This window comes from Cetorhinus maximus, chromosome 17, assembly GCF_964194155.1.
Source record: "Cetorhinus maximus chromosome 17, sCetMax3.hap1.1, whole genome shotgun sequence".
Taxonomy (NCBI): Eukaryota; Metazoa; Chordata; class Chondrichthyes; order Lamniformes; family Cetorhinidae; genus Cetorhinus; species Cetorhinus maximus.
The window spans coordinates 52,479,082-52,491,522 of record NC_135895.1 but is presented as its reverse complement, the minus strand read 5'-3'; the positions used below and the strand labels follow the sequence as shown (position 1 = coordinate 52,491,522).

The 12,441-nt window shown below is 41.7% G+C and overlaps 1 protein-coding gene across 6 annotated transcripts in view; it reads left to right on the top strand.

The window, feature by feature from the left end:
* Positions 1 to 12,441, top strand: part of fggy (FGGY carbohydrate kinase domain containing) — a 371,941-nt gene that overhangs the window by 59,096 nt on the left and 300,404 nt on the right. For all 6 annotated transcript variants that reach the window (XR_013579315.1, XM_078561209.1, XM_078561205.1 and 3 more), the window contains one exon: positions 1,564 to 1,715. Coding sequence is in view for 5 of the 6 variants with exons in the window: in XM_078561209.1 (XP_078417335.1) it covers positions 1,564 to 1,715 (152 nt within the window). In the remaining variant the exon portion in view is untranslated. The remainder of the gene's footprint in view (positions 1 to 1,563; positions 1,716 to 12,441) is intronic.

Below are 12,441 nucleotides of genomic sequence, written 5' to 3'. Positions count from 1 at the left end.
TGGTGACTCACATTGGTGTTAAGCAGTCCTGTTGTTCATGACAGGGAGCTAACAGGAGAAGGTGCCATGGGCCAGGAAGGTGTTATTGAGCTGTAGACACTCTGCTATTGGAATCTTCTAAATATCAGACCATCTCTTGTCTCATGGGCATCCAGACCCTCCTGTGGACCGACTTGCATGGCTTCCTGGTGTAGTTCACCCTATTCTTCATCGGACTTGTCATCAGAGGACTGGACTGTCTCCATCAATTCCTCCTCTGATAGGGCTTCCCGTCTCTGGAGGGACAGGCTGTATAATGCACAGCAACTGGCAACCATAAGTGAGACTTTCGCAGGTGCATTTTGGAGAGGACCACCTAATCTGTCCAGGCATCTAATGTTGCCTCTAGTCGATGCGTGGCTCTCATTGTACTTACACTCAGGCTTCACCTGTGGATTCCTTACTATAGTCATCAACCATCTTTTTAATGGGTTCCTTTATCACCGAGCAGCCAGCCATCCAAAGTTTCTGGGCCAGAAAACATCCCTGGCACCTGTGGCCACTTCCTGGGTAACTGTAGACACCTGCATTATTCTTCGATTGTGATCGTACATAATCTGAACATTTATGGAGTGATATCCTTTTCTGTTAATGAATACCTCTGGCTGTCCCGCTGATACTTTTATGGCTACATGGATGCAATGTACCCATGGGAATCCAACCATGGTTTCAAAGCCTCTGGCTCTTTCCTCTTGACTTGTATTGTCACATGTAAGACATAATGATGGGCATGCCTAAAACATGGCATGAATACCTTAATGAAGTGATAAGCTGCAGTCTGGGTGATCCTACTAAGGCTGCCTGGAATGACCCAGAAGCGAAGAACTTTAAGGCCACAGGCATTGGGTGGCCACTCACACAATTCAAGGCTATCTCACCAGAAAGCACGTCACAAAGGGGTGCAACTGTGTCCCTTGATTGACGCAGTCTTTGGAGGCACAATTGTTCTGTCATCTGCAGGTAAGACACCCTGACCCTGTACACCTGGTTAGCAGGGTAGGGTCTTCACCTGTCCCTGCCTGCCTGCTGCTGCTATCTCCCCTCGCTCTGCAACAGATTGTCAACCTCCCTGCACCTCATGGTATTTTTGTCCCTGGCCAGCTGCCCTCCTCGTTCTCCTCCACCTCCTCCTCTCCTCTTTACTGGAGGAGGTCTAAAAGTCCAGAGTGTAACTTTAGTCATCAAAATCCACATTATAAATTGATTTGCCTTTTTAAACATTTATTGCAGCACATTTTGCCCAATAAAATGCAGAAGAGCAAAGTGCAGGTTTCCCTGAGTTTGTTTTGCTAGATATAGATTTAATTGTGTTCATTTAAGCCGTTCTAAGTGTAGTGTTGGATTTGCTTTTCTAAGGCAAAGACTAAATGATTCATAGCTTCAGTGCCAAAAAATAATTACTACTCAACAATATGTTATGATATTCGGAATGTAGCTTCTGTTTCTTGACATATTGTGGCAATAATGAAATTAAAAGACCTGTTATGCCGTGGTTTTTATGATTTTCTGCTTCACCTGATGCAGGGATGAACAACAGGAACATTATCATGTGGATGGATCACAGAGCAGTTGATCAAGTAGACCGAATAAATCGAACAAAACACTGTGTGCTAAAATATATGGGTGGAGTGATGTCCCCAGAAATGCAGCCACCCAAACTTCTGTGGTTAAAAGAAGTAAGTCTTTTATTGTTAAACCTCTTGCCTTTACTATGAATGTACTACAAATAAGAGGCATTGAAAAGCATTTCTAAGAACAAAATCTTCCAAGCGTATTTTTTTAATGTTTTTTTTCTTCTTTACAAATGTTCTTGAAGAAAAATAAGAACCCAACTATGGAACTAAGATATTTATCCCAATCTAGCACTTTGCTCCAGAAAGCAACTTAATTCTCTTATGCACTCACTTATTTGCAGCCTCCATCTCACTTAATTTTGTGTTTTGGTATAAGATGAAACTGAGCACTAAATTTGTTAAAAAATAAAGTTGTGAATTCGGTTCCTATTCAGTGGATTATCTTTGAGGGATTCCTTTTCCTTTTTACATACTTCATTTTCCAAATGACTGTTCACTGCCTTGAGGTTTGTTTTCCCCAGCTGGGACTTTCGAACCTAGGGTTTTACCTCCATGAAGAACTCAAACGGAAAGAATGGGTGGGACTGCCAAAGCTGGGATTTTATCTCTCAGATTTTTTCAAGCTTGGAAGGTGAGATAGTTTAAGGCAAAATTTTAGCTCTGTGAGGCTTTCTTCATCTGGGAGGGTGAGACAGTTCAAGCCCAAGTCTGCAGGCTGTCGGTGGTGATATTTGCAAGGGGAGGAGTGAATGATATTGGATGTTGTGAGGCCCCGGATATGTCTGGCCCACTGGACTGGGCACATGAAGAAGGCGAAGTGGTTAAACATAAGTTAAAATGTAACAACCCGTGAAATATAGATACAATAAAATGCATCCAATGATATGTTGCTGTAGTGTGTACTTTAGTGGCAGTGATTGAATAGACTGTGAAGAGGAACTCTCTTGATGTTGTCTTGGCTAAGGATCTGGTGGATGGCCTCATTAAAATTGCTCAGTAATCTGAATTTGGAGATGCTTTTCCCAATAAGGTTTGCTTCTTCCTATTATGTAGTCTTCTGCAAACAGAGAAATCAAGGTGAGAAGAGGAATTTGCCAGGAGAATGCGCAGTTGCACGTGGATTATGCAGCTGCATTCAGATGAAAGAATTTGTTTTGATTGAACTCCTTTAAGTCAAGTTTAAGTTGCTGGGATAAGGTGTACACTGCTGCTCAATATCATTGCATGGTAATCCTTTCAAAAAATGGTACAAGATAATATGAGCAGAAAGTAACTCTATTTGTCTTGCATACTTTGGACACTTAATATAAGATAATGCTGGTATCCTATTTTACTTTTCCTGACCTTTTGCATACATGATTCCTGGTTCTTAGTGCATGGTACTGCTCAATTACATCTACTTCAGCTTCCTCCCAGTAATTGTATGGATGGGTGGCAAAGTCTGCCACTCTGGTGCATTTGGTAAAACAGGGCACCAATGAAGCATCTGTGAATCAGAGGGTTCTACATAGGTTCTTGAAGAAGGCATCATTTTCAACGAGAAGTGGAAACTAAATGGACAATATGGGGCAAAAAGACCTTTAAATCCTGCAGGAATACCTGATTTCTCACCACAAAATAAATTATTTAGAGTTAAAGAATGGAAATCCTCCTGGGTGCATTTGATTAGCTCAGTTCTAATGCTGCTGTGCCTACACACCTGAGGTAGCTGCTGTTAGTTTGTCCTTCCTATTGAAGTGAAACAATTTTAATTTTCAGACATTTTTGCCAAAATTCTGAGGCCAAACTGGGAGCAGGAAGCATGACAAAAATAGGATGTCTGATGGGATCCAGGGTCACATGGTTTGTGCTTCAAAACCCAAGTACTAGAAATTCGCAAAATGGGCAGGCTGAGGAGAAAGAATTCCCATGTTGGGAATTCCTTGTCCAAGGCTTCTAATACCGAGCGATTTGGGTGCCAGAACGAACCTGGCTTACAAATCGTTGGAATGACAGAAGAGAGGCCCACCTAGGGGTTTAGGTCTAGGTTCTGGCCTGAAACCAACTTTGGAAAGCTGGCAGAATGATAATTATTGGTTCCTTTGTAGATAGAGCTAATTAGATAGCAAAGACTGACTTTTGGCTAGCAAATGACTGGCCACTGTCTCTTTTCCCACCACCCACAAATGCCCAGGTTACCCCATAGTGATGTGAGCCTTTACCTTACATAAGCAAAAAAAGTGGCCCTGCCCTGAACCCTGATATCCTAGCCGAATTGAAGTGGAAAACACTGATTCTTGCTCCACCACACTACAAAATGGGGTTGAGGAATATTGTCCCTATTGACAGTAGGACAGATGAGAACTGACAAAACTCACCACTTTAATGGCATTAATTTCTGTTAGGGATCAGTCTTGTGATAGTGGCTGAATTTACTTTTTGGTACAATCTTTTTTATAGGCATATAAATAGTAAAAGGGTGGTAAGAGGAGGAGTGGCGCCGATTAGGGAACAAAAAGAGAGTTTATGGAGGCAGGGGGCTTGGCTGAGGCATTAAATGAATAGTTTGCACCTGTCTTTACCAAAAAAAGATGCTATTCAGATCATGGTGAAAGAGGAGGTAATCCAGACACTTGGAGGGTTTAAAACTTATAAAGAGGACGTATTGGATAAACTGTCTGTACTGAAAGTTGGTAAGGCACCAGGACCAGATGAGATGCATCCGAGGGTACCGAAGGAAGTGAGTGAAAATTGCAGAGGCACTAGCCATGATTTTACAGCCTTTCTTCGACTTGGGGTAGTGCCAGAGGATTGGAGAATTGTAAATATTACACCCTTGTTCAAAAATGGGTGTAAAGCTAAGCCCAGCAACTAAGGTCGGTCAGTTTAACCGCAGTGTTGAGGAAGCTTTTAGAAACGATAATTTGGGGCAAAATTAATCGTCACTTGAGAAACTGTGGGTTAATTAAGGAAAGCCAGCAGGGATTTGTGAAGGGAAAATTGAGTTTAATTAACTTGCTGGAGTATTTTTGATGAGGAAATAGAGAGAGTTAATGAGGGTAATGTAATTGATGTGGTGTACACAGACTTCCAAAAGGCATTTGATACAGTGCCGCACAACAGACTTGTGAGCAAAGTTAAGAGTTCTTAGAATAAAAGGGACAGGACAACATGGATACAAAATTGACTGATTGACAGAAAACAAAGAGTAGTGGTGAATGGTTGTTTTTTGGACTGGAGGAAGGTTTGTAGTGAAGCTCCCCAGGGCACAATTTCAAAATTTGTGGATGTTACTAAACTTGGAAATATTGTGAACCATTAGGAGGATAGTGTAAAACTTCAAAAGGACGTAGACAAGTTGGTGGAATGGGCGGACAAGTAGCAGATGAAATTTAATGCAGAGAGGTGTGTGTGATTCATTTTGGTAGGAAGAGCACGGAGAATCAATATGAAATAAAGGCTATAATTCTAAAGGGGGTGAAGGAACATAAGGACCTGGTTGTATATGTGTGTAAATCATTGAAGGCGGCAGGACAGGTTGCGAGAGTTGATAATAAAGTATATGGCATCCAGGACTTTATCAATAGGGGCAGAGAGTGAAAAAGCACGAAAGATATGTTAAGTCTGTATAATTCACTGGTTCAGCCTCAACTGGAGTATTGTGTCCACGTCAGGACGGATGTGAAGGAATCAGAGGGTGCAGAAAAGATTCATGAGAATGGTTCCAGGGATGAAGAACTTCAGTTACATTGAAAGATTGGAGAAGTTGTAACTTTTCCTTGGTGAAGAGAAATTTGAGAGGAGATTTAATAGAGAAATTCAAAATCATGAAGGGTCTGGACAGAGTAGACAGGGAGAAACTGTTCCCATTGGTGGGGGGATCGGGACCAGAAGGCACAGATTTAAGGTACCGTAGATCATGGCGTACAAGTCAACCCAGCGTATAAAAATATCCCGTTTTCCAGCCCCAAACATCGTATTTTTGCACATACTAGGCATGTAAGTCAACCCCGCTTTTGAGCCACGATCTTCTATAATTGCATTAGTAGTCAGTTTTTCATCCCACAAATGCATGTTTTACATACCTTATAACTGGGTGCAAGGTGATACAGAATGTGTTGCGAAGATGCATGGGAATTTAAGACACGCCTACCCCATGTGGTGAATGCTGAAGAAAAATTAGTCTTCAAACAAAACGAGTAAGGTATGAAGCTGGTTTCAAGTTATAAGTCATAACATTTGCTAACTTGTCAAATAACTGTACTGCAGTGAGGGAATTTGGTGTTAGTGGAAAAATTGGTGCGAGATTGGACGAAGAAGGAATCTGCCCTAAAGAAGATGCCCAAGACCAAGTGCGCCATGAGAACAGGGACCAGCCATTGGCCTGATCTTGAGAAGCATGTATCAGAATCGGTCCTTGAAAATCGTCAGAATGGTTTCATTTTCACCAGAAATGCAATGCATGTATATCAGATTCAATGGATGGAGAGGAAGATGATTTATTGTGCGAGGATGATTCTGAAACCGAAAACGCTACATCTGATCCAAAGTGAGACCCTTGTGATGATGCCATAGCCAAAGTGACTTAGAATGAATTTTGATTAACTCTTTGTATCTGATGCCAAAGACAATGGGTGGAATTATCCCAGATTTGCACTCAGTGTGGTAGCTGGCAGGAAAAACTATGTTTTTTACCTGCTGGTTGCAATGGCGAGTTTTCGCACCATATCGCCCCAATCTCACCTCATTAATCATGTATTCCTGGGAAACATTCCCGTTCCGCTGGCAGGCGGCCTCCGATTCACCGCTGCTCCCTGATGCCGGGTGCCATATTTAAAGTGCATCCACTTGCACACCTCTCAGAGCTTCCAGCCCAGAACTGCTGCACAGAAGACATGACCCTGAAAAGCAAGACGAATGCAACCCCCCAATTTAGTGACACATCCCTGGGATGCCTTCTGAACACTTTTGGAGCCTGTCACAATATACTCTGCCCCTTCTCTGGCTGCAGGAGGCCCAGTGTCACCACGTCGGCTTGGGAGGTGGTGGCAGTGGTGGTCAGTGCCAAAGCTGCACAGAAGAGGACCGCAGAAAGAGGACGAATGATCTCATCGCCAGGGTAAGGCAACTATCTCATCACTCTAAACCCTCACACTCACCTCACTCACTGCCAGCTCAAGAGACATCACCACTCATCCTCTCTCACACACTGTCACATCTCCATGTGGACTCATCTCCTCTGGAGACTGCCTTCTCAGCCCTCACCCTCTTGATGACACTTGCACAGATCAACTTGTGTCCCTACACAAACCTTGGGATACCCCCATTTCCCAGTAATGTCCTAGACCTACAGGCTCTTCCCTTGCCTGAGGCCACTTTTCCCCTTCCGCAAGCAAGCCATAGCCCTGCAACCGTTGAAAGCCTGGTGCTGATGAACACGAGTGCTGCCTGGGGCAAGGTAGGCAAACAAGCCTCAAGTCCTGAGCAAAGTGCAGCTCACCAGGTGCACATCACTTATGTTCAGCTGTGAAACATGTGTGCATACAATCATGTTGGCATGCCCAGATGATCCAGCGTGCGAGGTTGATTCCGGTCAGCTGGGCTTATAATGATATGCAGATATATTACAGTGAAGTTCCCAACATCCGATGGTGGGAAGCACGGCCCACCATTGACAGCAGAGTGGATGATTGCAAACTGGTTTCACGATGTCGTGAAACCGATTTTTGGCCTTCCGCCATATTGTCTGCTCATGCCCACCATGATGCCCAACGCTAGCGGGCACAGAAAATTCCACCAAAATAATTTGACAGGTTTTAAAACACTTTCATTGTGGTTAAAGATATGTTTGTACAATTAAATTAATGCGGCATGGTTTATTGAATAAATTAACGTGAATAACCCATTCATGCCTTTGTTATTGCTGGACTTGACTATTCTATTGCAATCCTGGCCAGCCTCCCACATTTTACCCTATGTAAATTTAAGGTTATTCAAAACTCAGCTGGCCATGTCCTCACTTGCACCATGTCCCGTTCACTTAACCACTGCTATGTTCACTGACCTATATTGAGCTCTGGTCAAGCATCATCTTGATTTTAAAATTCTAAGGCAAGGAGATGAGAGAAGGAGGAAGAATAGAGGGAGAACAAATCTTAGAGAGGAGGGAATTAGTGGAGGAGGTAGAGAAGAACATAAGATTGGGAGGGGAACATTGAGACAATAGGGGAGAACAAACATGGAATTGGGAAAGGAAGGTAGCAAAATGGGCCTGTGTGAAATAGCAGAATAATGGGGAAGAAGGAGAGGGAGATGAGCAGGGAAGTGGTATGGAAAAGGCGAGAGCAGGTTGGGGAACTAGGAGAGGACTGAGTGAGATAAGGGAAGAGAAAGAATAGGGGAATAGTGAGGCTGGGGAAAAGGGAGAGAAAAGCTTAGAGAGGAAGAGAAGATGGGTAAAAAAAAGTGATAGAAGAGGGAAGGGAGAGCTGAAATAAGAGGAGGAATAAAAGGGGTGAGAAAAAGCAAAAAAGTGCAAAGAGAGAATGTTTCTCATGGCAGAGGGCACAAGAGACACTCCATAGTAGAGGAGATACCAGATTTTGAGAGGAAAGCTCTAGAGTCTTGTTTAGTCGGAGGTGGGGGCAGGGAGTAAGAGGAAACTAGAATGTCCCACAGCTGTGAAAGTTTCAATGAATTACTCCATTACCCCTTAATTTACTGCTCTGGGTGTGGGGGGAGGAGGAGTTAATTGGCATGTTGTTTATTAGGAGGATAGTGAACATGGTAGTATGAAAGAGAAAAAAATGCTTCTCAGTGTGGGAGGTGGTGTTGGTGGAAATGGCAAATTGCTTGCAAAATATTCTGAGCTGCTGTTTATTGAAAATTATAATTTTGTTGCTTATTTATGTGGGAGGTAAAGGAACCACCATGCAGCAGTGTAATTTAAAGCTATACATAAATTTCAGGAAGGGAAAGGGGAAAAAGTATTAATCTGCATGGGGTTAGGAGGGTGCATTCAGTGTAGTCCAGTGTTCATTTTTATTTCAGTTTGTTGATACTTCATTTGGAGTGCATTTCCTTTTATTGTCTAGGAGTTCTAACAGACCAGCTTAAGTGCTCTAAATGATTTTCATGAACTTCGCTCAGATACACCTAAGTACGTTATCTGTAGTGCAGGTTTCTAAGAGCGGCACTCTCCCATATTGTTGTGGCTGGTCGTTCCATGGACTTGGTGATTTTGGCAGAGCTTTCTAAAAGGTTTGGACAGTTAATGTTCCATGCATTTTTTCTTGTCAGGCAACTGTCATAAAGGGTTCCAATTTGAGTTGTTTATTCAATATTCTTAATTAAACTCTATCAGCAGCATTGCATTCTTTGAATAACTGCTTCAGTTTGCCACTATGACACTTTATCTGTGCTTTCAGTTAATATGCAATAGAGATTGGTCTTTTTATTTAAGTTGCCAAAATTGATGTTATGATCAAGGATCCTGGAGGAGTTACTGAATGTAGTAATTGTGCATCTTCACACTAGCAGAAATAACGTTACAATCAATGCTCCAGCAAAGTGAACAGGGAGAGAATAGGAAAGGAAGAGAGAAGAAGAGCTTTGCATGTGCATGTCAGTTCAGCTTCCTTACATTGTTGGGTTCAGAATCTTGCCTATGCCATTCTCTCCAATTACGTCTCTGATTTCTGTTTAAAGGAAAATGCTCGAAAGAGTAAATTAGTGAAGCATATAAATTATTTATAACTGGTTGAATCTTTAAAAAGAATCTGTGTATTTACCTTTAATTTAGTTTCTGCGTAAAAAATACAACACAGGATGTACCTGCCAGCAAAGGATATATGGTCAGAGTAGTTTATTCAGAAACTCGATTACTCGAGTAGAAGCAAGTTTTCCCATTTGTTGTTCTGATTTGTGCATTCTTGCATAATTCAGTCATACAATACTTTATCGACTGTATGCTCCACAGTACCAGTGACCATGCCTACTGCTTTTACCAATATTATGTATTACAAGTAATTGTGAAAACGCAGACCCAGGAAATAACTGGTGCTGTTTTGATTTCATTTTCATTTGCAAATTTCACATGTGATATGTCATATTTTACTCTAATTCCCACAATTTATTTGGATAAGTATAGACTACAGAAACACCTTGTTCAAATTGTATTCATAAATGTAATGAAAACTATTAATTTTGTTAAATATATTGCTTGACTGGAAAAAACTGTTTCTAGGAATTAGCAAAATATAATAATTAGAAAATCTAATAACATGTTTATGTTTAAACTTTGGAGTTAATTGGTACCATACTAGAAAAGTATACCATGCCTTTCAAGTTGACATATGGCTTGTAAATGTTTGTCAGATGCAAGTTAGAATTTGTTTTTTTTTGTTCCTTTCTGCCCTATCCAGAATGAGTTTTGCTTTCCTCATCTGGTCTTAATAATGCCAGCTGCTGGGCTAATGAGTGCCAAATGTGAATTGTTTTCCGTCTGCTTTGAGCAGCTGGAGCCTTCTAACCTTCTAACCGTAAAAAAAGCTACAGTAATGAGGTTCAGACAGTGGAAGATCGACAAAGCTAAGGGACCAAAGCACAGGAGAAATGGTCAATGCCAGTTATCTGTGGGTAAATATATTTCATACTATGGTACTGAGTCATGCACACCAGGAAGGACCCAGGTTTGATCTCCAATCTGTGCTGATGTCAGCCAGGACAGCATGGAATACTACTGTTGGCCTTGTTATTACTTATTTTAGCCAATAGGACCAGGCGGACATGCTTTTACAATGGCTGTGAAGGTCACCAAAGCTCATAACTTCTTTACTCCTTCCAGTCTAATACATTTTTAGGGTTAATAGAAGAAAAATGCTTGTGATGGGATAATCTGGTGTTGGCAGAAATCATCATATGTTAAATAAGAAAAGTATAAGGTGTTCAGTGCACATTTATAACAGGGAGAGACAGTGGTGTTGCGGAAATGTCACTGGACTAATGATCCAGAGGCAGAGGCCACGAGTTCAAATTGAATTAGCAGGTGGAATTTAAATTCAATTAATACAAAATCTGGATTTGAAAGCTAGTCTCAGTCATGGTAACCATGAAGCTATCATCAATTGTCATAAAAATCCATCTGGTTCACTAATATCCTTTAGGAAAGGAAATCTGCCATCCTTACCTGGTCTGGACTACATGTGACTCCAGATCCACAGTGGTTATCTCTTAACTGCCATCTGAAATGGCTCAGCAAGCCATTTGGTTCAAGGGCAATTGGGAATAGGCAACAAATGCTGTCCTTGTCAGTGATGCTCACATTCCATGAAAGAATAGATAAATTATTTGCAGAATAATCAACCTGAGCAATATAAGATTGTTAGTGTAGGAATTAACTGTATTCCTGTAGATAATAGACTCTTTGAGAATTGTATCACATGACTTTAGGAGTGCACACATTTAAAAACAGTTAAGTGAGAAATGATGGGGGAAATGCTGAATGGAGCAACCCTGAAGGGTCAGGTCTACAGTCTGAGCGACAGGCCCGGCAAAGCCAGCTTCTACCATTTTTCAAACAAAGTGCATGGTGCATTAGGGTTAGGGTTAGGGTTAGGGTTAGAAAAAGATGTGTTTGGGGAGAAGTACAAAGGTTGGTTGGCTCTAATGGCCTGGTGGGTGTAGCTTGGACTTGGAACACAACCTCAAGTTCCATCCAGTAAGCTGACTTGATGAACACTGTGTGAATGCATGAGATTTGCATGTTTATTATATTTCAATATAAGATTAGGTAGAATCCAGCCAATTCTTGTATTTCTTAATAAAGTATTCCTGTTGCTGCAACTAGATTCTCAGACCTTTTCATATAAGATTAGCTGGAGTGGCTAAAACCTGATGCAGAAAACGTCACCCGCATCTCCCAGAGCACCAGTGCCTTGTTTACCAGTACATCACTTTCCACATTGACCGCAACATCCAACAGTAGGCAGCTTGGGGACTTAAAGCAGTGGTTGGTTTCTCTCATGTCCAGGGAATCACTGACCAAACCCCTGTTGTCATTAGGGCACCAGAAAACCAGCCAGCAGCATTTGTGAGTAGGAAAGATCTCATTCTGTTAACGTCGACTAGTCTCCAATCAGAGAAGCAGGTCATCCTAATTTGTGCAAGGCGCCCAGACAGCCTTTATCCTGCTAAATTCAGTTATTCCCCATATAATTAAACCTTTCAGGCTGAGGGACAAGGGATGCCTTATGCATATCCCTACCACACCTGAACCATAATAGATGTTTAGTTGTTTAGGTAGACCTGGAAGCTCCCTGCAATATGCCCTGCAGATTCATAAAGAAAGACTTGCATTTGAAGAAGGCACAGGAGCAGAAGCAGTTCTCTTTGGATGAAGAACTCCAAGTTGAAGGTGAGGTTACAGGATGAGCAGAAGATAATGGCCACCTTGATGCCTTGCAGCAAGATATGCACGGAATGAGTTAACCGCAGAGCAATTGGGTGCCCTGCTCATTCGCCTGCCCGGAAAACTTAAGAACTGTTAATGCAGAAGGACTTTGTGTAAGTTTTACATCCTTTACCCCTCCCTTAATCCTATATTAACGAACATTTAAACCATTTAGCAAACTTCTACATCAATGACATACCAACAATGTAGACTCAGAAGCTGTTATAAAAACGCATTGCAGACCACATTGCCAAATGTGATCAAGATGATTAATTTAATTCCCAACACAAGACTTATCTTTAATTAATTTTTTAATCAATGCCAACCCATGCTACCTTCCATATAAGAAAGTTTCCTAATTCGACCACTCCTATGAAATGTTCCCCTGGTAGCTTCAGC